This window comes from Medicago sativa, chromosome 8 (assembly GCF_051527215.1).
Source record: "Medicago sativa cultivar Bolivia chromosome 8, Bolivia_mono, whole genome shotgun sequence".
NCBI lineage: Eukaryota > Viridiplantae > Streptophyta > Magnoliopsida > Fabales > Fabaceae > Medicago > Medicago sativa.
The window spans coordinates 78,363,435-78,389,884 of NC_140756.1; the positions used below are offsets into that span (position 1 = coordinate 78,363,435).

Below are 26,450 nucleotides of genomic sequence, written 5' to 3' on the forward strand. Positions count from 1 at the left end.
CTTATCTGCTCATTATTAAAAAATAATCACAAAATTTGTTTTAACATAAAAAGCTTAAAATTAAACATAAATTTAAATTTTGTATTTACCAAATAAAACTAACATTATCAAAACAATTTTAACAAGGAAAAACTTAATAAAAAAATGAGAAATGATATTTTGACAACCATTTTTTGACAACTTTTGGACAACTTTCTCTCCCATACTCACATGATGTTGTTATCCTCTCTCTTCCTTTTTCTTTCTCCATTGTTTTTGACCAATAAGAAATGAGAAAAACAAGGTTGTAAACAAAGTTGTCATCAAATGGATGTCAAAATATCATTACTCTAAAAAAATACATGTTATGTTGCTTTTGCTTCTCTCAAAAAAAAAATGTTGCTTTTGCTTCTCTCTTCAATTCATTGTGTTCATTACTCATCATGTTACGACCCAGTTCTTTAAATCGAATTATGCACAATCCAAAATTCTAAGAAACTTACTAAAATATTTTCCTATTATGCTACAAATAAAAAATTACTTAAATATTTAACAACATTAAAAATTAACTAACCGGGCTTAAGTATTGTGTATTACTACAGCCTCAAATTTATTTATAATATATTCCTATTATACAACAAAATATAAATGACACATTAGTCTTACAGACAGCAACTTGACCTTAACAAATCAGGAATATATATTTCATATTAACCTTTTGGTCAATTTTACAAAATTTCACAAAACTCGGCTGGGGACAGCATGTTTTTCAATTCCAGCCAACCAAAAAATACAACTTTCTTTTAATTAACTATTCATGATACACAAAGGTATAGATTGAACCTATCTGTATGAATCAGAGTAAACCAAATTTCTGACTCAGTCCTCCTCAACATCAAGTCCAATCCGTGGACGTCTCCCATCAAAGACAGCTTTGAATGATTCACGTTCAGCCCGGATTCGTTCTTGAAATGTGCTGCGCTTCTTTGGTTCCACACTATTTCGGGTTGGACTTTCCTCTTTAGGTAATGGATTCGATTTCTGTATATAAACACACAATACAATGGTTTATAAAGGTATATTCCAATTGAAAACATAGACTGAAATTTACATCCTTCTAAAACAAAAAAAAATTCTAAGTTTTTAAAAAATGAGCGAACAGAATGCTTAATACATACAAGTACAACAGATTAACTTCCGCAAAGTAAAATGAAAAACAAGTGCATATAATCTTGAAACTAAATGTCAGAGAAGGAAGATTAATATCTTATCAGATAAACGTTGTTCCTAAAATTTAAGCAATATGAAATGATGAAAGTCAAAACAACTAACCAGGTTGTATCCAGCACCAGGTCCAATTACTAAAGACAAATTGGTTACCTTCCTTGCAGTGCCTATTGAAAATCCTGTTTTGCCAACCTGAAAGGATGGTTGCAAAGAAAGGGGAAGGGGTTCTGACATTAAGAAAATGCCTATAATGAAAGGAATCAAATCACATGTACCCTTCGTATGACCTTTTATCTAGTACATTTAATTAAAACAACACCCTAGAAAAAACACTAAATAGAGAAAATGTTGCTCTATTTAAAAGTGTGGGAATTTTTTTTGTGATATGTCATTATTTAACTGAAGGGACAACGAAGGAACAGATGATTTCAATCCATAATATAAGCAACAAAAACAGATTATGCCGGTATTTCTGTTGAGGCTGTGCTTCAATACACACCAAACATAAAAATAAAAAATCTTAATGGTGTAGTACTTTAGTCCATTTGCCCTTTTATATACTCAGTGTCCTCATTACCTCAACAAGAAAAGGAGCAAAACGGACAAAACTAGGAAGAAAAAGAAGTGGAGAAAGATAATAAATACACACGTATAAGAATCTGAAAAAACAGAAACAACATAGCCGATAGCACACATTGCCCTGAACAACATCACCATAGCATACTTGATATGTCATTGTTCAATGCCTGCACCATACCCTTTTCCTTACCCCTTTCCTACACCTTCCTACATCTCCCATGTAACCCAAAAATAATTTAAACGAAAATGCAAATTTTTGCTACCGATAATACTAAGGTTGAAACAGACTTCAAATATTACACTCTCTAAGCTTTCAGACAATAGCATCAAATACATGTCATACCTGATCACCCCAATGTACAGATTTTCGTTCCTTGCCATATTGATGAATTAACCCAGACAGAGCATTAATATTGCCCTTCATACCTTCAGTTTGGTCGATGTCATCTTCAAAATCTTCTGACCATTTGCTTTTACCAAGTTCTCTGACTTCCGTTGGATGTTCCTCTTCAGCATCCCATCTCTTCCCATCCTTTATGGAGCCTATATTGCAAAGGGCTAACCACAGTGAAGAGACACGAAAGACAAAGAAGTAAAACAAATCTAAAAATTTTAGCCGAATTATTATCCAGAGGAGATACTGTGTATCCGTTGGATGACAAGTCTCTGGTAGACAAGGGTTTTCTGTGGAAAAACCCGACCGAACATAAAAAAGCCACCTGTGCCGAATTCTCGATCCCATTTGACGGTGATTTTTATGATTTCACTGTGATCTTCAGCCATCTGATCCTATGTGCATCGCAACACAAACAAATGTGTTTGGATTGCAGGATCGGGCAATCCCATGGTTATAATTTTTGAACCTACCAACATTGCTTCTAACCATGTACTATTCCCTAATTTTAATGTTCTTTCGACCAGATAAAGGGTTGAATAAAGTATAACATGAGGGGGGAGGGGATAACATATCAAGATAGGCCCCAATATTAGAGTGGATACTTATTTTTCTAATTTTGGCCAGGTCAAGCATCTCATTGTTGTATAATCCTATGTGAATCTGAACTCATCCAATATTATAAAGGAAACGACTATCTTACAGTTGGTTATCAGTGATCAGATGTACCCAAAAAAATGACATTAACAGGATAGATGCAGCCATACAAACACTAACGGATTAGAGCATATTACCTTCATCATCCTTGACAGGACGGTCAACAGCTTTGTCAGCTTCTCTTCCTTGCGCTGCAACTAAAGCATCATCAAGATCATCGTCCATATCCATGTCAACCTGGAAAATATGTCATATGAAACCAGTCAAGTTCAGGCACACCGACTGAAAATAATGAAGGATCTTCGGCAAAAAATTTAATATACAGCTATACAGTATATAACTGGCACATATCAAATATCCCATATCTAACATGATAATATGTCCACAACCATATGGTAGCTTCGAATTAAAACTAGTTATTGCAGCTATATGAGCATTAGAATAATTACAAATAAACCCAATGAAACCTAAATATGTTGCAAGCTTCATGTTATATTTTACTAAAAATATTATAAATATGTTACATTTTTTGGTAAAAACCGGGTATCCTCATGCATGGTGACCAAAATATGTTGCCTAAATATGTTGCACAACTATAGAGACTAATTCCTCGAGCATGGTGACCAAAAATGGGCAGCAAGCTCTACCTAAGAGTTTTAGCATTTGGCATGCCCAACCTCGGATTCAAACCTGAGACTCGGCTTAAACCGGAAGAGACTGTGTCATCTCATTCAAAAGTTTTCTGGTTTTAATTGTTGAAGTTGTTATGAATAATTAAATACAAGTACTAAAAATTTAATATAGTTAATAAATTAAAAACGATCACTAGAATGCTTGTAAATAATATCGACGGTTACTAAATAATAATATACATTTACTTTTGAAAATATTCTTGGCATTTAAAGTATTGTCACAATTTGATATAGTTTCTACGGAAATAACATTAAGGCATTTGTCAGAACAAGGAAATTAAATTTTGGTGACTGAGAGAAGATTAAACTGTTCTTTATCATTATTGTTTAGAGCATAATGCCCACGTCCTCAGTAGCATCTCTATAGGATTGTTTAGAGCATAACAATTAACGTACTAACATTTGCCTTTCAAAAAAAGTTAGGCTCAAAAACCTTGGCCTGAAGTCCTTGGAGAGTATTTCACATGTTCATATTATTTTATATACATATAGATGATCTTTGTAGAATCTTACAATTCGTGTTACGATTCCACAATTTACACTTTTATTTCACCTCCCCGATTTTGAGTAAAATCTTGATTTTAACTACCTTTATCGCACATGTTCTCTTTCTCACTATAAAATTCCATCTTTAACTCCAGAAATAAAAACCAGAATTGTTTGAAAGTGGGTCCCTAATACTCAAATTACACATAAAAGCTCAGACGAAAAAAATCCAAAAGTTACAATTACCTCCTGTATTCTGTTTTCTTTTAGATCATCTCCATGAAATAGTGACTGTAATGTCAGGAAAAGAGACACGATTAAAATACAATACAGAGCCTTTACTATACAAGTGATACAAATTTTATTGCCTCAGAATTGCTATTTTCACACAAATAATACCAAATTTACTGCAAACCTTCATATCAAGCTGCAGATACAAGGATGGAGCTTCTTCCCATTGCTCAGCCATCTTTTCTATTTCTTGCTGTGTAAATCCATGGATATTCCTTGCAGCACAACCCTGAATAAAGAACAATAATTAAACCTAAGTAATATTGAAAAATATTTAATCATATAAGAGAACTTAGTCATTGAATATGACCAAAAAAGAAAACACTTATAATCGAAAATTCAAACATCTAATCGAATACGGGAAACATTAAAGCAATATGAAAATGTTCTCTATCATTATGCAATGGAATATTTTGGATGGCCAATTAAGATAGTTTATTAAGTTTTGCACAGATCAATAATGATAATTAGCTGGATGTTACTCTAAAAGAAAAACAAAATGAGGCTCCATATTGCTTGGTGGAAACAAATAAACGTACCACTGGGTCCTTGTAAGTAGCTTCTAAAATGTAAACTTCGTAACCCGATCTCTGAAAGGAAGAAAAATATTCGTCAGCAAAGAAAACATTGAATAAATATATCTCATATGCCTACTCTTCAATTCATAGATCTATTTAGCTATGAAATGAGTATTGATAATTATAACAGTACAGAAGCAACTGGCATTCATCCATCAACTTCAAATAGAATCAGATTTAAATTCAAACATATACAAACCAGAACTTTGGTAGGAGGCAGTTTATTTCACATAAAGCAATGGAATAGGAAGTAGCAACCGTATTATTTAAAATAACACTTTAATATACAGACAGCTAGGAAGCATAATATAATATCTATATATAATTTTCAATGGTTCAGCTCAGTTAATTGCAGTTATTGACACTTAAAAGTTACTAGTATGTTGCCAGCAACCCTCTACCCTCTGTTTGCTATATAGAATCATGATACGGAACAAAAGTTCATAATTTTGCAAAACTAAACAACAGAAGGCAAGTGAAACATGTCTAAAACTAATTTTGAGGGTGACTGGAGAGAGTATTGCAAAGATATTGTGAGTCGTCTTGAGCATACATGGCAGAGGTTGCGAGCAAAAAAAGAATTAATGGTATACCTTTGCAGTTGCCCAAAATTGAGCAAAATCAGCTACCCGCAGATTGCGGTCATCCACTAAGAAGAGGAACAAAATACCACCAAGAAAAGGGTCAATTGCCAAACAAAACTGCATCTGGAGTTAGTGAACATATAGGCAGTGCATGGGCACTGCATCACCACTTAATCTAATAGGAAACTACATATTTGAATTTATCATATTCTATAACAAGCTAGTTCATAACCCTCAACCACTCTCTATGAATTCTATGCTTATGTTATTCTAATAAACCTAAGAAACAAATTTTTCACTTTTGGATACCTGAGTATACTAAACTAATTTCACATAAACATGTGTACCAGAGGAGATTAAGCCTAAGATCAAGTACTCGGTGCAACTCTATTACCAATAAATCAACAAACAGTGTCACTATAGTGAGTATGGACGGAACTCATGACAAAATGCAAGATTTTCCATCCAGAGCAAAACTGCAACCTCAAACTAAGTCAAATATCCAAAATAGTGGAGTTCGTCTGTGTTAAGAATATTTTAGCCTACACATTTTTGTAATGCATACCTATAATAAAGGTAAAAACGCCCTCCTCAACAGTTTTCTTGAATGCTTTCAACATGCTTGACCGATAAGCCTGCACATTGTGATTCAGTGCATATAACATATTAGATTAGAGAATAGAACGGTGGAATTTTCCAGTATTTTTATATTACAAGAAAAAACATTTATAGAAGACAGGTATCCAAAATAAATATACAAAGATTCAGTGCATACAACATATTAGAGCATAGAACGATGGAGTTTTCCAGTATTTTTATATTAAAAAAAATATTTACAGAAGACAGGCATCCAAAATAAATATAAAAATTTCCTGCAAGGTTGCAACCAGGATCCAACGACCTAATTCCAAATTTACAACCATAAAAATTACAACATGGTGCAAACATAACGAGCTCCCAAATACTATGCATTGCAAATATTCGGTTCCACTCTCTAGCTTCCTTCTATATTAATCTTTGCATATTCCTGGCATTTTTGTTTAAAATGCATTCAGACAAAACAAATCTCTGGGTGAACAAAAGCCTAAATTGCTTAAAAAAAAAAAGTCTTAACAGAAGAAATTTTTAAATAAGCAATATAAGTTTGGCACATTCAATGCAATAACCCCCCTCCCCAAACCCTATTTATCTCTCCTCTACAGCCTCCTTCACAACAGATTCCATAGCAGGGAAACTGTAAGGACAACATAAATCTAATACTAGATATTGAAACAAATGAGAGCAAGCATTTAAATCTAAATTAAATAAAAAATACACAACACAATGCAAGTAGCAGCTACCTCCTCCATTTCAGGTTCATAACAATACTCCATGACCTTTTTTGTTACAGGCCTCTTGTTTCTTCCTGAACTTGAAGATTTTGGTCCATCGCTATCCTCAACCTTTAAAAAAAATATATATTAACACAGCATCCACCAGAAGTTACAACATAACCAATTAAAATCTCACATACAAGAATGTTGGTCAAAAGTATAAAGCCATATATTCAACAACCTTTTCAACCTCCGTCATAAAATAATCATCCATAGAATGAATTCGTGGAGCATCACCACCATTTTCGACCTCTAGATCACGCAACATCTTTGCCAAGTAAGTCTTACCACTGCCTGAAAAGGAGACAAACATTTAGAAAAGATCTCAACAGAAGAAAGTAATCAATACCGCTGGCATGTAAAATGGGCAACAAATTACTATCACATCACAGCCCAAGGCCAAGAAATCACAAACAACAGGAGCTTCCTTTAGATTTGCAACATACACAATGAAATTACGAACACTTGTCATCTTCCACAAAATCCGAGACGTATATGTAAAATCCCTATTCACATGCATACAGTTTATCAATTTGCTCCACACTATAACTAGTGGCTGGTCTTCTATGGAACAAGAAGAGGCCAGAGCCCCTTCAAACATTCATCATTTTCCATTAATATACATATTATGAGATGTATATTAATGGTGGGACCCCTTCCCGGACCCTGCGTATGCGGAAGCTTTAGTGCACCGGGTTGCCCTTTATACATATTATAAGATGAGGAAAGCTTGGGGCAAACGCTCAAACACACTCCATCTGTCACACACTCTCTAATTGGGCCACGTCCGCACTTTTTGACGCATTCATCTGGTTACTGATTCTTCAGGTTACAGCATTTTTTTTATTTTTTATTTCTGTTCTGAAGGGTTTTATTTTATTTTTTTTAACTTTTATTCGGGTTTCATTTTGTTTCAAACCACCATAACTAGCCCTTCATCCACTCTTTAATCCACACCTCCATCAACGCCACTTAAATTGATCTTAACAAAATGGTATATGTTGGATTTGAACCTAGCATTTCAAGCTTAAAAAGAAAGGCATAACAGCTACACCATCACATAACTTATTAATGATTTGCTAATACATATAGTACTACTACTAACCTCTATACCATCACAACTCACCAACACAACTCTGGATCAACAGTAGCAATTAATATTAATATAATACAAAAATGAAAAACACACCTGGAAAACCACGTAGTATGATCACAAAATGATCAGGCCGTGAAGTTCGAAGTGGATTCCGGAATAATTGAGAAGCATCAACAAACTTAGGCTTCTCGGCAGCCAATGGATTTATCGTAAAAGGTTGAGCATCTCCCAAGTACTGTTTCGATGGTTCCTAACATAAAACAAAAAGTAAACAATCATAACAAACAAACAAAAACAACAACAACAACCAAATCTTATCCCACTAAGTAGGGTCGTAATTCTATCTAACTCATTAATAATATATAGATCTTTCTTAATAGTTTCTCTTATATATCTTCTCTGCCTCTAATGATTTAACTACTCCCCTTACTACAGAATCCACAAGTCTTCTCTCTACATTAGCATAGCTAACAAAAACAGCATCAAACAATGAAAACTAGCATTAATATACCTCAATAGGAAAGGCAGTGGAAAATTCTGGTTTAGTAGTGTGAAAATAAGGGTGAGGTTCATGAGGCGCAGAAGAAGTAACAGGAAATAGTGAAGGTGGTTTCTTAGGTGGAGAAAAATACATAGGTGGATCCATCGGAAGTGGCGGCGGCGGAGAAGTAGGAAGAGGAGGCCTGTAGAATCTAGAAGCTTCCATTTGAGCATTATTGTCAGAAAAACCATTGCTACTACCAATAGGGTAAGGATTTGGATATGGATAAGGATGATGCGATTCTCGTGCATTGAAATTATGATTGTGAATATGATTATCCACTGGTTGAGGTTGAAAATGGTGGAAATTGGGATCGTGGAAAGGTGAATTGAATTCGCTGTGGTGTTGTTGAGGATGATAAATTGGAGTATTGTGAAGATGTGGCGGCGGTGGTGGTGGAGGAGGGTGATATTGAGGCGGCGGTGGTGGTGGAGGGTGTTGAAATTGAGGTGGATTGAGACCGTGATCACGAATGAGCTTTAATCTTCGTTCATCGTCTTCGATTCTTGGTTTCTTAAAGGTTCTATCGAAATCGGAGTCGTAATTATTGATGGTAGGGTTTGGAGGTGGTGGTGGTGGTGGCCAATTAGGAGAAGGGTTGGGGCAAAAGGGGAAGTGTGGGGTTAAGCAGTTGGGACAGAGATTGGTTTGGTATTGGATTGGTCTTGAGTTGAGATTGGGATTGGGACGCCATTGACGATCCATGGAACCCTACTGAAGTGAAGAAGACGGAGAAACAGAGTACTGTACCTAGATCGAGATTCAAGAAGCAGAACAGAGTCGTTTTTTCAGTTTTGGGTTTAATCAAATTTTGGTCTTGCTAACAAACAAGTACCATGTCCCCTCTTCCTCAAAAAAAAAAGTACCATATCCCTTCAAAAAAAAAAAGTGCTATAACCATATTTTAATTTTTTTTTTTAGGCCAAGTACCGGTAATTTAAGTTACATAAAATATTTACACCATTATCCTAATTTCATCAAACTCAATCAATCCCTCAAAAAAATCAAACTCAATCAAAAAGTTTTATGTGGATGTTTAATTTTAAGTTGGTTTGTCCAAATTCATTACTCTCAAAACTAGAGCTCATAGGTGTGTTATTCGGTTTTAACTCAAAACAAAATTGATCGATTACTTGATATATAATACTGTTGATCAAAAATTATATGTAAAATTAGGCTTGACATTCAAAAACAAGAAGAAGAAAATGTGTATAAGTAATCATGTTTGATGTCATAAGCACTTTTGGACCTACCATCTTAATGTTAAACGGTCTATAAACACTTTTTAATGAAGTAAGCTGAAAAGATGGATGACAGTGTAAATATTCCATGACTTAAAGGACCAATTTGTAACAAAAAATAACTTAAAGACCAATTGATAACAAAAACAACTTAAAGGACTAATATGTTATAAACATATAATTTAAAGGACCGCGGAAGGTATTAGGCCTTTTTTTATAAGAAAATAGATTAAATTATCCGAACGAAACAAACTAACTAACATCTTTTACGATATATTTTGAAAGAAGTCTCAAAACATTATCAACAAAAAATCTTATTTAAGCCCTTTAAAAATAAAATAAAATTTTTTGTTCCTTGAATATAACTCAGTTTGTATGGATATTACATAATATATGTAGAAATCGACATTTGTATCTTGATCATCCCACTTATTGACCTTTAAAGGTCAATTTTTAGTCACTAGATCTTATCTGTTTTTTTTTTTTTTGGGCAAGGCTAATCAGGTTCAGGATTTCAGTCGAAAGGGAGGGATGAATATGTTAGAGGAAACTCCAAGCTTTGCTAAAAAGTCTACATTGTTATTTCCTTCTTAGAGGGTGTGAGCGATGCGAACTTTCCAGTTGTGATGAAGAAAATCTTTGATGTCTTGGATTAATGTGGCATACTTGTGAAATCTTGATGTTGGTTTGTGGAGAATATCAACGCATTGAAAGAGAATTTGTAAAACCAATGATGTCATGGTAGTTCAATTGTTTAGCCAATAATAACCTATGGACGTGGTGAATAGCATAGAGCTCAGTATTGGTGATGTAATGAATTGCACTGATGGCAATCGCTATTAGGAGTCATGTTACAACGATGAAGCAAAGGGAGCATTGTTACGAAGTTGTTACAAGTCAGCCATACAAGAAACTTGATCTTTTCAGGAAAATGGAGTCGTCATATCCAAGAATATGATAAAGTAGCTGTAATTTTCTTCAAAAGCCAAATGTAACCAATATTGGTAGTGTAGAAACCATTATTGTTATCACACCAGACGAAAGGGTCTTCAGTGTTTGGATTAAAGTGAAGATTTAGATTATAGATTTCATCGATGATGGCTTGAGGTGGCTGGGTATAGAGGGCATCAAGGTTTGGAAGGGAAGATTCACACAAATATTTGATTTGAAAATCATGGTCATTTATGTGTACGAAAAGGAACATTAAGGTATATTTGGTCGAATGAGGTCTCGATGACTATTCCAGAAATGATGAAATACCAAAATTTGCTCGCAAAGTAAAGCCATGTTTGAGAAGTTTTTGGATTTTATGATGGAGCTCCAAGTGGAAGAACCAATAGTGTTGGTATATGAGAGAATACATGCACCATAAGTGTACTTTCAAAGCTTGTTACCTTAAAGAGTATATAACAAACGAGTTAAGGCCAATAGTGTTGTACGAATCCCAAGATTGCCCCAAATCTTTGGACCAATAATCTTGTCCTAACTTATCATGTTAAGGCCACTATTATTAGAGTTTTTTAGATGAATTTTCGAGTGGTTTGGTCGATGAGGTCTCAAATATTATGTGGGAGCTAAGAAACCAGTATGTAGTAAGTAGGGATGGAGGAAAAAACTGATGTGACACGAGCTAATCTTCCAGATTCGATAAGAAGTTTATGCTTCCAAGAGGCCAACCCGAGTTTGCAACTTCTCTCTGATGAAATTAAAGTTGCTTTTCTTTGGTCTTCCTTTAAGGATAAGGAAGTTGAGATACTTGTCAAAAGAGGAAGTGTGGTGAGTTGATGGATCTTGGTACTAGAAATACTTGTTGAATAGAAATATCTTGATTTGGTTAAGTTGATCTCTAAACTCGAAGTACAACTGAAGCCGTAAAAATGGCTAGTGATAAATTGAAATTTCTTAGCTAACGTGAAGACGAGGACATCATCGGCGAATAGGAGGTGAGAAATGTGAGGACCATTTTTAGTTGCCCGTATCGGATGCCAATTGTCATTGCTAACAGCTTCGCAAATTGAGACAAGGAGTAGTAGTATATAATGAAAATCAAAGTATTTTATTTAGGGTTTTTCCATCATATGCAAATTTGCACATGTTAAGAAGTTTTAAATAGTAACTTTGCATTGTAACTTGTATATTATGTATTAAATGTATAACTTTAATAAATATAATTGTTTTTTTTCAATAAAAACTTACTACTTTTAGTTGCACATGTTAGATAAACCCTTTTATTTATCGTATCAACTTGCGAATAATTTAATTGATTAGCTATTTTTACTATTCTTTTTTTTTTTTTTGAAGAAAGCTATTTTTACTATTCTAAGTTATGGTTTTGTAAATTTGTTTGTACCAGAAACTAAATATGGTAAATATAAGGAAACTTTCAAAGATTAAAAAGTTGTGATCAGATTAAATTTCATTAACTATTTCTCTAATGCATCTCTTAATCAATTATATATTTTCATTGTTTTAATTATATCTTTACTTGTCGTCCATAATATGTTTCCGTATCCGAAAAACAATGAGAGATCTATTGTACTTATTCACTTCTGATGTCTCATTCAACTAATCGATTCAATAGCATTAAGTTCATAAATTTAGAGAATTTCAAAAAATTAATGGATTTTATGTTGAATTTTATCAAAGTTAAATTTAAAAAATTTCAAATATCACCTAAAAACTAACAACTTGAATTCCTAAAAAAAACTAAGAATCTAAGAATTTGAAATTGTTTCATTACTGTATACAATGTGAAGACATATATCTCAACAAAGAAAAATAAAAGTCAAAGGACAAAATCACATATCTTTACATGTATGTAGCATTCTGTTGTATTTGACAATTTCTACTAAATTTCTCAAACTGACATATATGAACATATTCTCTTGTATAGTAACAGTTAACTGGTTTCTCAATTTGATAGTCTTTATTTTCCACAGAATCATCTTAGAACTGAAGTCCTCTCTAGTCTCTATGTATTATTTTCCAAATATGTTACAGACAATAGACCTATACATCAAACCTCTGCTGCTGAAACACACAAAATACAACTAAACAAGATACAATGATATATGCTGGACTGGATATCATGACTTTATTCTTCCATGTCTAGAGTAACCAAATCCATTGTATCACCATGTTTTCTAATTAGTGACTCATCACAATAACCAATCCTTCCATCATCATAATTTCGCACCTCTACTGAAATAGGAGGCATCTCAAGAAAAGCAGTAACTCTCAACGCTCTCTTATTGTCTATGTCCATGGAAACAATGATTTTATGAAAACCTTTTGGTGCTTTAGGTATTTCAGTTAGTTTGAAATATCCTAAAAGATGGTTTTCTTCAACCTTCTGTCCCTCACCTTCGTAAACAACGATCAATGCCTCGGTTTGATTATCATGAATAGTTGTCAAAAGTATATCTGAATTCATGGTTGGCACTGGTGTGTTCCTTGGAATAATAGGTACAAATTTGTTTCCATCAGCTCGAATTCCGATGGCAAGAAGTGTGACTTGAGAAGTAAGCAAGTCCAAGTCACCAGAGGGGTCATTAACAGCTCCTGCCACTGTTGCACCACGAAGTACATCATCCAAAGAATTCACACCTAACTTATAAGGTTTCTTTCCTTTGCATATTTTAGTAACAAGACTCTCTACCCTTGGTATATTACAACATCCACCTACAATTATCACATCATTTATATTCTCAACTTCTATCTTTGCATCTTGTATGCATTGGATAATTAGCCTTTCACACTTTTCAAACACCTCTTCGTTTACTTCCTCAAACTCCTCCCGTGTTACATCCCTACGATTGAGTGACGTTAAATAAACCTTAACACTTGCCTCAGACGAAAGCTTAGTAATTGTGTTGTGGACTATACTTCGAAGAGAAGCCATCGTTGTAATTTCTGTGTCCCCGTGAACATTTCTCTTGAATATATTTTCGTAATCAGGAAAGAGATGACACATCATATTTCCAAGCAAATCTTCTCCACCAATAGCACTTCCTGCCAACGCTTTTATTCGGCATTTTCCTTTTTCTGTTGCAATAATAGCAACATCACAATAACCCGCATCCATATTGAAAATCAGAGCAATTTTCTTGCTTTCATTGTCCATATCCTCGTGAGAAGAAGCAGAAGCATGCAGTTGTTGACGTGCATAAAGCAAAGCCACTGCTGTTGGTTGAGGCATCAGTCTGATAACTTTTAGACCGGCCATCTCACAAGCGAGACGTATCCGGGTTTGCTGCAATCGACTGAATGAAACTGGAATAATAAACACTACATTTCTTATAGGTTGTTTCAGTTCAGTTTCAGCCATTTCCTTTAATTTCACCAGAAAGTTTCCAAGAAGTTCTACTGCAGTGGTGGATTTGCACACTTTGTTCACAAATGCAGCAACAAAAGGATGAACCTTAATGTCCAAGGTGTGCATCAGAAATGGGAAATTGGCACTTTCATTGAAAAGTTTGCTAATCAAGTCTTTCAGGTTGGAAACTGCATCCTCATGCGCTTGGGAGAGTGAGACGTTACTACTACTAGCTCCATCAGTAAAGACATGATCGAAAGTTTCGAAATATCTCTTAATCATCTCATTTATTTTATCTTTCCAAATCTCCACTTTGGAACCATTCCACACAGAAACACAGCATGGTGATCTGCCAATGTCAATTCCAAGTGTTATTTCAGGAAGATGCGGCGACGAATTTTCCTCCTCGGTAGATGCAGGTTCTGTCATCCTGCATTCAAAGGACAAAAACAAAAATGTTGAGAGTTTTCAACCAAACAATATAATGTAGATAGCAGAACTAAAATTCATAAATAACAGCTCCTCAATTATCATTACTTTGTTTGAAAAATTCATTTATGTAAGCTAACAATAATTAAGCATTCCTCTATAGCCTAAAATCACACAATCATTGTATAATAGAGGTAAGATTAAGAAAATATAGCACAATGAGCAAAAACTTGGTAAATCAAGTAGCATGTACTATGCCTTTTGAAATAAATTATGCAAACTTATTTACATATATCTTTCAACATTGTTTACAGATGGTTAGAAATCTCTTTGTATAATTTGCATTTCATAATAGAAAATTCTTGATTTCCATATTCAAGATTATGTTTCTTGCATTGCAATTAAAAACAAGAACATTGATATATGACAGAAGAGAAAAAGAAGAATGCTAACAAGGACGAGGTGATGGTAAAGATGACATACCTGATCACTTGATCAATGTCTGGTGTAGCACAATGTGGATTGAAGGTTTCTATGAGTACAAGACTAGAATGAACGTTTTAACTATTAAGCAAATGAAAAGGAAATGGAACAGAATAGAAGAAGCCTGATGGAGACTACAAACTAATATCAATACAAATTACTCCATCTAGTCTTGTCTTGAATATAAAGGGGGGAAAAAAAATATATATGGTGGTTTTAAAAATAAGAAATTTTTTTTTCTTTTTTTCTGTCAAAAACAAAACTTAACCAAGTTAAAAAGCGTGTTTTTTCTTTGTTTATTTAAAAACAGAAAAGCTCTTAAAAATGATTATCAAATTGAGGGCTAATATTTGGAATAATTGTCCCATTCCTTCACGTCCCTGGGCTCAACAAATGAAGTTAAAAACATATTAATTATTATGACTTTTTGAAGAAAAAAAATATGATTTTTGACAAAATATCAATTGCTTTTTTACAGAACAAAATTATTCATTTTCATCTCTGCAAAATTTGATGAAGTTAAAAACAAAGGAAGGAGTTTTGTATGTTAAGCGTAAGCATAGAGAATGAATTGTTTAATTGCATATGAAAGAAAGTGTATGAGCTGCATACATCAGTTCATGACTAATTTATGTTAATACTAACTATGACAAAGGCCCCATGTCCAAATCTTTAAACAGACCCTATGACAAAGGCGTGCGTTAAGGGGGTACATCGTCATTACACCCAAGCAAATTCGTCCAACTCATCATCTCTGTGTGATCAAGATCATAATATCATATGTGAACCACTCCAAGAATCCCTCAACAGCCTCGTGTCCAAATGCTTCCAAGGCTCGTCTATAAGTGGACAATTGTACCAGGAGAAAGGTACACACTCAGTATTTCGAAAAACCTCCCGTTCACCAAATTTAATAACCGACTAGAGCGTTAGAGTTTTTGCAAGCACAACCGCCATCAGTGAGCTTAATCACCGTCCTCTACCGTGGTTCATCAACTCCGCCAAAGAGTGTTCTATGTTATTGGTTACATTATCAAATGTGTTCTAAACTTTCAATAATTTCCCCTAATTTTTTTTAATAAATTTAGCATTAAACTTATATCTTATTGACTTGCATTATATTTTAAAAACCAAAACCAATGTTACTTGAATGGCAAGTTTTGAGTTTGCCAAAATCCAATGCTTACAAGAAACACTTTGTGAGATCCCTTGTAAGTTACAAACAAGATTTATGGTATCTCACAATTAGAAAAGCAAACAAAAGAGCACAGAAGAACAGTGAACTATAAGATGTAATCTCAATATTTTCATTGTATTGATAAATGCACAAGTATAACTGCTAGATGTATAGAATATACACACGACTAGTTGTAGAAACCATGATGAATGTAGTCAATCACAGTTTTGCTCGAATTACAAAGTTTAGGTAACTTAAGTATTAAGTTTGACAATTAAGCAGTAGGGTAAGATGCTTGCATTGCAATGCCACAAAGTCCTTCAGCGGCATCAACTCCCCTTTGCATCCTAATGTATCCTTCTTCACCCCACTCAGTTCCCCATGAGTTCTTAACCAACCAATACTTGGTTCCATCATTACCGACACCATAACCTACAGCGGTGACACCATGATCCAACTCGGTTCCACATGAACCGGTAAAGACACCACTTTTGTAAAATTGAAAGTCAGATCCACTGGCATCAATTGCAACAGAAATAGGTTGATTTGCGACAGCTTTTTGCAATGCCTGCTCATTGTTGGCAGGGACATCTTCATACCCGGTAATGGTAGCTGCATGAATGGACGCTTTGTTTGCATTGCATGTTCCATCAACACCTTGATAAGGGTATGCGGCTTCAGTACTAAGTCCATGATTTTGAATAATGAATTTGAAAGCATCGTCCATAAGACCACCCTCACAACCTTGGTCCACACCTTTTGTATCACAATCAACAAGTTCTTGTTCTGATAAAGAGACCAACTTTCCAGTACTCAACTTATTAATTCCTTCAGTCGCTGCAACAGCTGAAAATGCCCAACAACATCCTACACCAAAAGAAAGTAAATTACAATTAATTATGGTTAGATGACAATTAAATTTTTTTATCACATATAGAATTGAGTACATTACTTATTAGATTAACACTTACCACATTGACCTTGATTCTTCACAGGTGTAACTGCTCCTTTCTTCCTCCAATCCACAACGGACGGGATTGCACTTACATTTTCATACTTAAAAGTATTTGTTTTCGCGATTGAGGAGCACATATGACCCTTGAATTTATTTCTAGATGCTATGAACTCCTCATTGGTGAGGTCTGCAAATTGATTAATGCCTAACTTGTATAGCTTGTTATTGCCATCATTGTTGAAAACTTCAATGTAATTCACATTTGCTGTGAATATCTTGAGACGTTCCTCCCTGTCTTGAGGATCCTTATAGACTTTGCCATATTGACTCATCCATTGCTCGTGCCTCTCATACATGGAGTCGACTTGGAGAGAGCGAGAAGTGACTTGAATAGCACACAATCCCAAGCAGAAAATGAATGTTAATGTAATACTATAGTATAACTGATTTTTGGAAGCCATTGTAGGTAATGAAGTGTGACAAACAACTGTTTTTAAGTTGATTAGTGAACAGTTAAATGTGAGAAAGATGTGTTGTGCTTGTACTCAAGAGCTAATGTGGTATTTATAATAGGAAAATTGATGATGAATTGGATATTAACATTCTTGCTGTTTTCAATTTGAAGCTTAAAACAAATTTATCTTCTATAACAAGCAACGTGCCCGAGAGAATTTTCTGAACGAGACTCTTGTGTGATTAGCTAGGTGCTATGGACAAATTTTCTGTCAAGAGAGCTCACATGAAACGTTTTGTGCGTTAGAAACGTTTTTGGATTATACCAAGTGAAGGTTTGACAATATAATTAACTTTATGCGGGTGCCGCATGATCAAATGGAATTTATCCAAATCCAATTTTACATACTCCCTCTTCATTTTTCCTTTATTTTATAGTAGACATATTTTTAAGCGTATAAAATATACCGAGACTCATTTGATGTCACACTTTTTTATTTATACTATTAAAACCATAGTACTGGAGAATAAAAATTGTAAATGATCCTAACTCACTCCCTTTGTACTTAATTATAAACATCCATCTCGACCTATTTCACTTTTTTTAAGAAAAAATAATAGTGTAATTGATGTGTACATTTTGTATGTAACTATGAAACTTAATTATAAATCAACTAATAGTATTAATTAGATTTTAGGATTGTGTTTGAAAGAAGAAAAAAAAGATTATGTTTTGAAGAAAAAAAAGTTTATCTAACAATTTGAAAAGAGTCGTCTTATATTCAAGAACAAATTATGTTTTTAACAAGTGCTTGTAATTATGAACGGTTTCTTGTCCCAGAAGGAAATTTTTGGATTCTAATACAGGCTATAGTAGTAGTTCGTTATTGATCGCACCTCTTGATAAGAAAATAAGAAACATTTCAAAAGATAGAGAGAAAAAGGTGGGTCCATGGTCGAGATTAATGAAGTACACACAACATGAGAAAAATAGCAGGAGAGGATCCAAATCCCACAGAACACTTATTTTTTTCGAATATTTTCATTTCCATTGCTTGCTTTTTTTTTTGTGAAAATTGTTTTTCCTTAAACTACCCATCTAAGTCAAAAAAAAAACGATGGCATGTCATCCTTTGACAATCTTGATTTCTTAATAATCCAATTTGATAGCTACTTCAAGTTGGGATCATACCAAGAAACACCGGTCCAATTTTCTGACTTATTTTAATGTTAATCTGTTTAGCATTGAAAAATTTCTTGCTTTTAAAAAAATGCTTACTTTTATCATGATGGCTAGAGGTGTATATGAAAGGATAACAAGTAATAACAGCTAATAAAAACTCAATCAACTTAAGTTTATTCTAAAATATATAAATATAAGATTGTGAAGGGGAATATTACCTCATTTTCTACTACTAATTAATACCGGATTCCCTAAAGTTTATTCTAAAAATCTAAAATTCTCAGGGACATACTAATCTCGCCATCTAACTTCTTAATCTCTTACATAGGACTCTTCATGTTGAAGGAGGAATTTCCCAATCCTTTGATACTGGTCCATAATCATAAATGATTTCTCTATGGCAAGACCATACAAGTTTTATGGCCTCTGGTGTTCCAATCCCTGCACCTCTGGGGTCACCGGCTGGTCCAAACCTGCATAAACACAATAATTGTTTTTCATAAATTGATGCATCAATATATATATTTTGGTTTCAAAGAACAAATAAATCCCTTGAAAGATATCTACTTACCAGTGGTTTTGTGGAGCTCCAGTTGTCCTTGCTCTTAGACCAGCGTAAGTAGTGCCATTTACTGATTTCCCAATCACTTCCTGCAAATTTATTTTCACCCATAAATGATCATGTCTGATTGAGACCACATATAATAAAGCCAGCAATATTTCAAAAAATAACCCCGCCCATTGATTTCTGGATTTAAAGGATATGTAATGTGGGTGTAAAACCAACTTTGCACTGACATTTATTAACTAATTTGCACTGACATCCCATTAAACTCTTTCTTTTTATTGTTCAAGGAACAAGTAGCATGTCTGTTAGTCATCACAACTTAAGAGAAGCTTAACATTAAAAGTCACCATACGTACATTATTAGTATCAAGTCGGATATCCTAAAAGCTGTAACGTTGTTTTTGGAGTGAAGCATGATAACACCAAAGTATAATTAACATTTTCAAGGTCAAAATGTGCAAGAAAATATGATATAATAGGAATCCTACTAACATTGACATATATATCAGATACCCAAATAAATTTGAGTCATAAAAATCTTACTTGTAAAAATAAAGGATCATTTGAAACTACGGCAGCAGTTAAATGTGCATGCATTTTTTCCAAAACCTCCAACACAATTGGTAGTTGACTGCTTTTGTAGTCAGTAATAACCTGGAAATAAATATTAAAAATTATTTATCTTATGAAAAAACAAATTGAAATTATATTTTGAAAATAAAGGCATCAGAATAGCTTTATTTTTCATGTTCCAAGTCTCCCTTTCCACACCTGAAAAGGTCCAAATATTTCTTTTGTCACAAGCTTGTAATTCTTATCCTTCACAATTTCTTCAATGGGAACATAAACTGCAGTTGGTTTAATAGCACCATAAACTTGCGGAATTGAATGGTCCTCCAAAGGCTCTCCACCAAAGAGCAGCTTTGATCCTGGTATCTCAAGTAAATTTTTTGTGTGCTCAAGCAATGATTTAGTTGTAAACTGCAACATATGAATAAACAAAAAATAAGAATTTCAAATGAATTGTGGTAGAACAAAATAAAACAGATGATTGTTCTTCCAAGTGCACTAAAGGAAGAAATGATTTGTCAAAAACTAATATCGTTTTGGATGTACAAGGGCTCATGGTCCACCAACAAAGTCAAACACAAAAGCATGGATATGATGTCCATATTAGCAATAGAAGGGAGTATCATCTAAAATAAATTTATCAACTTATCACAATTACACTAGAATTCATTCAATTTATCAACTTATCACAATTACACTAGAATCCATTCATATAATTAAAATAAAAACAATATTAATTGTCTTGGCTTTCGGTACTTTAAAGATAAGACTTCCGTAAATTTCAAGGGAGCATTGACACAGTTTTAAATGATAACTCCTATATTAATACTTACAGTAAGGACTGGGCCAATTGTCAAGTCTGATAGCTTTCTTCTCTCAGCAAGTTCTTTCAACTTAGATATCAAGGAAGTCTTAGACCAGTTCTGAAAAAGGGAAATTAAAACCCTGGATTTAGTAAAGACACAGTACATAAGGCATAACATAGTTACAAGTTTATCCTAGTTCATGAGGACATTCAACCGTGTATAAAGAACGAAAAAATAACCGAGGTGACCAACCTCATGCATAAATAGCAATGATTGTGCTGAGCACTTCTGACCACTGCATGCATATGCATCCTGGTCACATACCCATGCAGTGTAATCTTCCTGCAATCAAGAAAGAATAGAGAAAATATTATACAACTGAAAACCGAGCCAGTGTCATTCTGGAATCCACAAAATATTGTAAGAAACCTGATGGACATCAGGGCCCAATATTTTCCAGTCAAATCCAGCATCTTCCAATTTAACGCGGCCCTTCAAATCAACCGCCAACTTCTCTGCCACTCTTGAACTACCGGTGAAAAGGGTCATTCTTGGATTTGCCTGTAATTATAATATTAGTTCATGATCCAACATCATTATCATATTATAAAAGGAACATGTAGTCACGTTCAGATAAAGGTATATGATAATTACAAATAAAGGAGCTCAAAAGACAATAAGACCCAATAAAATTGCAGGATGAGGTCAATATGAGTTGAAAATTGAGATCATTATGTAATATAATCATGAAGTAAATTGGTAATCTTTCGAGAAAAATATCTGCTTTGTAGAACCAACATTTGAATGAGAACAAAAGGTATCAAACAGCCAACCTCTAGTAGCAGCTTGTTCATTGTCTTTCCATCACAATTTATGAAGTCTACATCTTCTACGGGTAAGCCACAGGAATGAAGAAGGCGTAGCATTTGCTCCATAACAATGCTCACCTACAACAATGAGTCAATGGTTCAAAATTAAACTGCAGAAAGATTCTAATTTTAAAAGCAAATAATATTATTATTTCCAAAATTCAACAGAAGCAGAGCAAAATGAGGATGCCTAATAGTAATAGACACAATGGGTTCTTTCAAAAAAAAAAATACACAATGGACTCTAAACTGCGTGAAAGCATCTACTTCTATTCTTGCATGGCAGGAAAAATGCATAATCTCTCCTCATCCCAAAGAAGATAAACCATTCAATCAAAATTATTTTCACCACAATAATAGTAATCAACATATTATGTACTCTAGAAGGTAGCCGTCTTGTCTCAATTATGTATTAGATGTAATTTCATAAAAGTCCTTAAATTAGAGCCAAAAGTTACCTTGCTGTCGACTTTAAGGACTGGCTTGTTGCCCATATAAAGAGCACCCATTAATTGAAGGACTGGAATCTCTAGGGGAAAATTAAAAGGAGTAATAATTGCCACCTGCAGAACAAACCCTCACCTTTGAGATTACAATACACAGACACAAACGTGAATGTTAACGATACACTTCAAAAAACCAGACACAGAGACTGCCTGAAGAATTGACATGGCGCCGCTAATCTAAATTTTGGGGCACAATCTTTGTTTTACTTAATAACCACAAAGGAAATTAGATACTCAAACCAAGTTCATTGATATATAATATATTGGCTTGATATACATTTGGAACTGAATTGCCTCAAACTGTTGTCCTATGTTATACTTTAAAACTGAATCAGAGCCACATGAATATTAATTATATATTACTAGCATTTAAAAAAGAACTTTCTTTAATTTTTATTTTACATTTCTTCCATCTTGTAGAGAGAGCTTAAATCAATTACTCCTAAAAACTAACTTGCTTAACCACGAGGTAATTGACAATTTTGGAACAAAGGTATCCATAGTGAGTGAATGACACATACTCTTATTACAGCCTTCAAAACAGCATACCAATTTAAAATTAAATAAAATCCTTACCGGACCATATGGCCAACGGAAGCCATGACTTTGCTGCCCAAGATGATTTCCAGGTACTGCAAAAGACCTAGCCAGGAAACGAACCTGCCAAAGAATTGTTGAAATGAAGAAAACAAAAAGAATAAATCGCCAAAGGAATGACATGAACTTCAAAATTTCATAGGTATACATGTGAGATAATGTTATCTCTCTCTATTTCTCCCCCCTCCTTGTTGTGTGTGTGTGTGTGATAAAGTTAAATTTTTCCAGGGACAGAAGAATTCAGGCTTCATTGAAAGAACTCATGGAAATTGATCAATATCTACCAGTCAATGGTAACTATCAATTAAAGAATACCAAAGTAGGCTCTTCCATCATTCTGTATCAGAAAATGATATATTCGCCATTGGGATATCAATCATTTAGCAATGGCAAGTCTTATTTTGATGTACCTGATCTCCACAGAAATTCTCTAGAAACTTTTGTGTCACATAAACTTCCGCAAAAGCCTGCTGATAACTTTTTGGAGAAACTCTCTGTATTAGCCTTACAAAGAATTCTGAAACCTGAAGAATAAATTATGTACAATTTTCAATTAAAGAAGAGAACAACAGGGATATAATAAGTAGCGCCTACTATCCTACTGTAAACAGACAACATAATATCTTATCAAACTCAATAAGTAACATACAAAAAAAAATATTTTGTGAGGTACCTTAGGAAGTGATAGCATTTGAGCTGCTTTGGCAGATATGTCTCCATACATAAGGTATCTGCAAAATATTTTATAATATTAAAAAACCTTTAGACCTCAAAAAGATGGCCAAAATAAGAATGTGAGAATTCCTATTACATTAAAATATTATACTCTAAATTTCAAAATACATGTTACTAAAAAGGGCTTGAATCAGTTGCGTTCTTAAAGCGAAGAAAATGATAGACTTGTGAAAGTAAACAGTTCTGTTATACTTATTCTTATCTTAGGCAGCTTAAGAATACATGATTCCAGGTATTTTAGTTACTCCTCTTTGCAGAAGTCGACTAACTGGGCCTAGAAGTTTATTCTGTAATCTGACTTGTTTAGTCAGAAAATGTGGAAAACATTTGAAAAGGATTAGCACTTCTTGACACTTTGAAAACCAACCATCTGAAGATCAACTCACATTACCATTTGAAAAGGAAAGCGAAAAAAGAATAAATTGTTGTATAGTTTTCTGTGTAAAAACTATTGTTTCATTAACAAAAAATGCAAAAACCTCTGGGGATAGTTTCTATATCCACCAATGAATGATCAGCAAAAGAAACTATATGGACAATAGTCTCATATAATAAACACACAAAGCAAACAGGTTTTCGGTGAACAATGAGGTTCCCATAAAAAAAAAAAAAAAATCCAACCTAGATGGCAATCATTAATCCAAGAAAACATATACAGGTTTCTGTAACGAAATTGAAGAGGGAAGAAAGATAATCTGCACATACCTCTCTGGTGCCTTAAAAGGATTGTGCAAACCATGCTTGGGGCAGCTGGACAAGCTTTCTACAAAGGGCTGATAAGTCAAAAAATTGGAAAAAATTAGTCAACATCACTGTCTTAAATTAACTATTGAATTCCAATCGACTCATCTATAGCCTTCAAACTGAAATTTGTGTTTCTTCTCTTTATTTTTCATACGATGATGAGAACCCTGTCTTACACACAGAGGCTTAAGCTTTAAAGTTAAACCTCTTGTCGAAGCAATGGGTATAGGCAATGCCTTGGTCACTTAATATTCCATAGTTTGAAGAGTAAGGTGGTAATAAAAGAATACATCCTTGGATATATCATGTTAAGTTTTCACAAAACAGAGGTTTTTTCAGGGCTCGACAAAAGGAATATTTCAAGAAACGGACCTGAACGCCTGTTTCGTCAACTTCAGCGACTTTAATAAATGGCTCTCCATTTAAAGGATCCACAATTGTATTCCAGTTTGAAGATCCAACCCATTTACCATGTACTGAAAGAGAAGACAAAACATTCAGAGTGATGGTCGTCCCACAATTACACAACGTTTCATTAAAGTTCATTTTTTTAAAACTACATTATACAGAAATTTACAATAACACTCGGTAGAATTCAGATTTTGATGAATTATATTATGGGAAAAACTTTACCTTTTCCACCATATTACAATGTCATTTTATACTTTTCAAAAAAACAATGTCTTTTTATAAATTTAAAATTTAGCACATTGCAGACAGAATCAAAGAAAAATAAACTGAGTAACTTTTAATGATGTTAACCCTTCTAAATCTTCATTCATTATAACCATTCAATATTCTGCAAAATTTAGAAGAATGCCTATTAAGAAAAATAACAACGGTATGTGGTGCCTACCTAAGTTCAAAACTTCAGCAGGCCTTGCACCGGATATCTCTTCTGCTTCTACTGTGGCAAGTGGTATTGAACTGACAGACCTGCAAGTTAATATAAAAAAGGTAATTAGCAATCAAAACCCACATTAAGACTTGTTTAAGAGACATGTAAAACCTGACACCCAATGCGAACACACAGTTTCACTACTTCATTTCATTAATATTTAAGACGCGATCACAATTATAATAATGAGGTGAAGTGGCAAAGTATTAGGGTCTCATTACCCTTTAAACTCTTTAAAAGATACACCAATGAAATAAATTAGGAGAATGTTAACCAGCCCCCGGGCATTGGTTAAGCACCAAATGAAGTAAGTTTTTATTAAAAAGTAATGTAATTATTACTTAATAAAAGTGACAGATTATATTTCCAAGACAATATTTCCAAGACAGAAAATTCTATTTATAGATTCCAGTGCCTCGGGGGCTCCGGTTAACAAGACCCAATAAATTAATATAAACTATGTCAGAAACATATAAAATAAAAATGACAATGAAAAAAAGACAAGATCATCAACCATATCACATTCACAGGCATATTAAGTAAACAGAATCACAAGTGTATCACTGTAATTTTAACAAAAGTTCCGCTTTTGAGCTTCAACAAAATCACGGAGACGCCTTGATTTCATCAAACTGATCCTGATCTCAAACATGCAGAACAATATATTTTATATTGTTTGATGAAAGACGCCATCAAACAAACTTGATCATTTCAACTAATCAAAATTCCATTACATTGTTTTTTAACTGATTAAATCGGTGGCTAATTGATGTAAATTCAGATCAGATTATAAATTAGAAAACATGAATTAAACAAACAAACTGAACAAGTTCAGATCTCTGTCAATTAAAGACTAAAAAATCAATAAAACACAAAAAGAGAGTAATAAAATACCGAGAAAAATTATTGAAAGCAGGAAGAACATTGTATTTGGTAAGAGAAGAAACCCTTGAAGCTCTGGTAAGAAAATGGTTCAACATGATGTTGCAGGCAAAGTGTTTGTAAAAAACCCTCAATCACTGAATTTGAGTCCTAAGGTGAGTGAGAGTTGTAATGTGAACTAAAAATGGAAGAGATTCTATCACAACCTATTTATGCGTATTTTGCAAATCAAAATCATAAACGTGGTCCCTTATATATCGGGTTTGATAGTATCGTGTCAATATGAAATTGATTAAGATGGTATGTATCTGATTTCGGGATTGAAAATTACATGTGATCCACGTAACTATGAGTCAGTTCACCAACAAACAAATCTATTGCTGGGTCTTCCATTTGCTACATTACACGTGCACATTGTGTCATTACTACACCATCCTATAAACTTTGTTTTACTCAATTAATAATTAGTTAAATTATAATTAATGTTTTGCTAACCGTGTCCCAAGATAGAAATTTTGCTATAAAAATGTAAGTTTTTAATTTTGATGAATTAATAATTACA

At 33.7% G+C, this 26,450-nt stretch overlaps 3 protein-coding genes and 1 pseudogene across 5 annotated transcripts; all 4 read right to left on the reverse strand.

The window, feature by feature from the left end:
* Positions 1 to 655: 655 nt before the first annotated feature.
* LOC146901852 (P-loop containing nucleoside triphosphate hydrolases superfamily protein) lies at positions 656 to 9,279 on the reverse strand. Its single transcript, XM_085738070.1, has 13 exons — positions 8,448 to 9,279; positions 8,030 to 8,186; positions 7,022 to 7,134; positions 6,808 to 6,909; positions 6,033 to 6,102; positions 5,477 to 5,532; positions 4,845 to 4,895; positions 4,430 to 4,534; positions 4,261 to 4,305; positions 2,974 to 3,073; positions 2,129 to 2,328; positions 1,312 to 1,398; positions 656 to 1,020 (listed from the first exon to the last, which is right to left on the reverse strand). Exons 1-13 carry the CDS (start codon positions 9,180 to 9,182, stop codon positions 859 to 861), a joined length of 1,983 nt encoding a protein of 660 aa, XP_085594196.1. The 5' UTR covers positions 9,183 to 9,279; the 3' UTR covers positions 656 to 858.
* A 2,728-nt stretch (positions 9,280 to 12,007) lies between these two features.
* On the reverse strand, positions 12,008 to 15,335 carry LOC146901853 (heat shock 70 kDa protein 8 pseudogene; annotated as a pseudogene). Its single transcript, XR_015022840.1, has one exon. The product of XR_015022840.1 is annotated as a heat shock 70 kDa protein 8 pseudogene (transcript).
* An 896-nt stretch (positions 15,336 to 16,231) lies between these two features.
* Positions 16,232 to 17,614, reverse strand: LOC146901854 (senescence-specific cysteine protease SAG39-like). Its single transcript, XM_085735737.1, has 2 exons — positions 17,094 to 17,614; positions 16,232 to 16,989 (listed from the first exon to the last, which is right to left on the reverse strand). The coding sequence occupies exons 1-2, from the start codon at positions 17,536 to 17,538 to the stop codon at positions 16,397 to 16,399; spliced, it is 1,038 nt and encodes a 345-aa protein (XP_085591863.1). The 5' UTR covers positions 17,539 to 17,614; the 3' UTR covers positions 16,232 to 16,396.
* Positions 17,615 to 18,864: 1,250 nt separating this feature from the next.
* ALDH12A1 (aldehyde dehydrogenase 12A1) lies at positions 18,865 to 26,232 on the reverse strand. Of its 2 annotated transcripts, none has more exons than XM_085735735.1 (16): positions 26,095 to 26,232; positions 24,965 to 25,044; positions 24,481 to 24,584; positions 24,070 to 24,137; positions 23,303 to 23,360; positions 23,040 to 23,153; positions 22,609 to 22,692; positions 21,985 to 22,089; positions 21,491 to 21,604; positions 21,087 to 21,218; positions 20,910 to 20,999; positions 20,685 to 20,774; positions 20,053 to 20,262; positions 19,825 to 19,935; positions 19,285 to 19,364; positions 18,865 to 19,186 (listed from the first exon to the last, which is right to left on the reverse strand). In XM_085735735.1, the coding sequence occupies exons 1-16, from the start codon at positions 26,124 to 26,126 to the stop codon at positions 19,048 to 19,050; spliced, it is 1,611 nt and encodes a 536-aa protein (XP_085591861.1). In that variant the 5' UTR covers positions 26,127 to 26,232; the 3' UTR covers positions 18,865 to 19,047. The 2 variants fall into 2 exon arrangements, with proteins under 2 accessions (XP_085591861.1, XP_085591860.1); XM_085735734.1 differs by having other exon boundaries at positions 25,901 to 26,113.
* Between the last annotated feature and the right edge of the window lie 218 nt (positions 26,233 to 26,450).

What these genes read in the sequence shown, in the direction of transcription:
- LOC146901854 (XM_085735737.1), bottom strand. Translation starts at nt 17,538, where the DNA reads ATGGCTTCCAAAAATCAGTTATACTATAGTATTACATTAACATTCATT. An exon ending in GAAGAATCAAGGTCAATGTG is followed by an intron (nt 16,990 to 17,093) that starts GTAAGTGTTAAT and finishes CTTTTGGTGTAG; the next exon opens with GATGTTGTTGGGCATTTTCA.
- LOC146901852 (XM_085738070.1), bottom strand. Translation starts at nt 9,182, where the DNA reads ATGGATCGTCAATGGCGTCCCAATCCCAATCTCAACTCAAGACCAATC. An exon ending in CATACTACGTGGTTTTCCAG is followed by an intron (nt 7,135 to 8,029) that starts GTGTGTTTTTCA and finishes TCTCCTTTTCAG; the next exon opens with GCAGTGGTAAGACTTACTTG. An exon ending in AATTTTGGGCAACTGCAAAG is followed by an intron (nt 4,896 to 5,476) that starts GTATACCATTAA and finishes TCTTCCTTTCAG; the next exon opens with AGATCGGGTTACGAAGTTTA.
- ALDH12A1 (XM_085735734.1), bottom strand. Translation starts at nt 25,986, where the DNA reads ATGTTGAACCATTTTCTTACCAGAGCTTCAAGGGTTTCTTCTCTTACC. An exon ending in TCCGTTGGCCATATGGTCCG is followed by an intron (nt 22,090 to 22,608) that starts GTAAGGATTTTA and finishes TTTGTTCTGCAG; the next exon opens with GTGGCAATTATTACTCCTTT. An exon ending in CATTGCTATTTATGCATGAG is followed by an intron (nt 20,775 to 20,909) that starts GTTGGTCACCTC and finishes TCCCTTTTTCAG; the next exon opens with AACTGGTCTAAGACTTCCTT.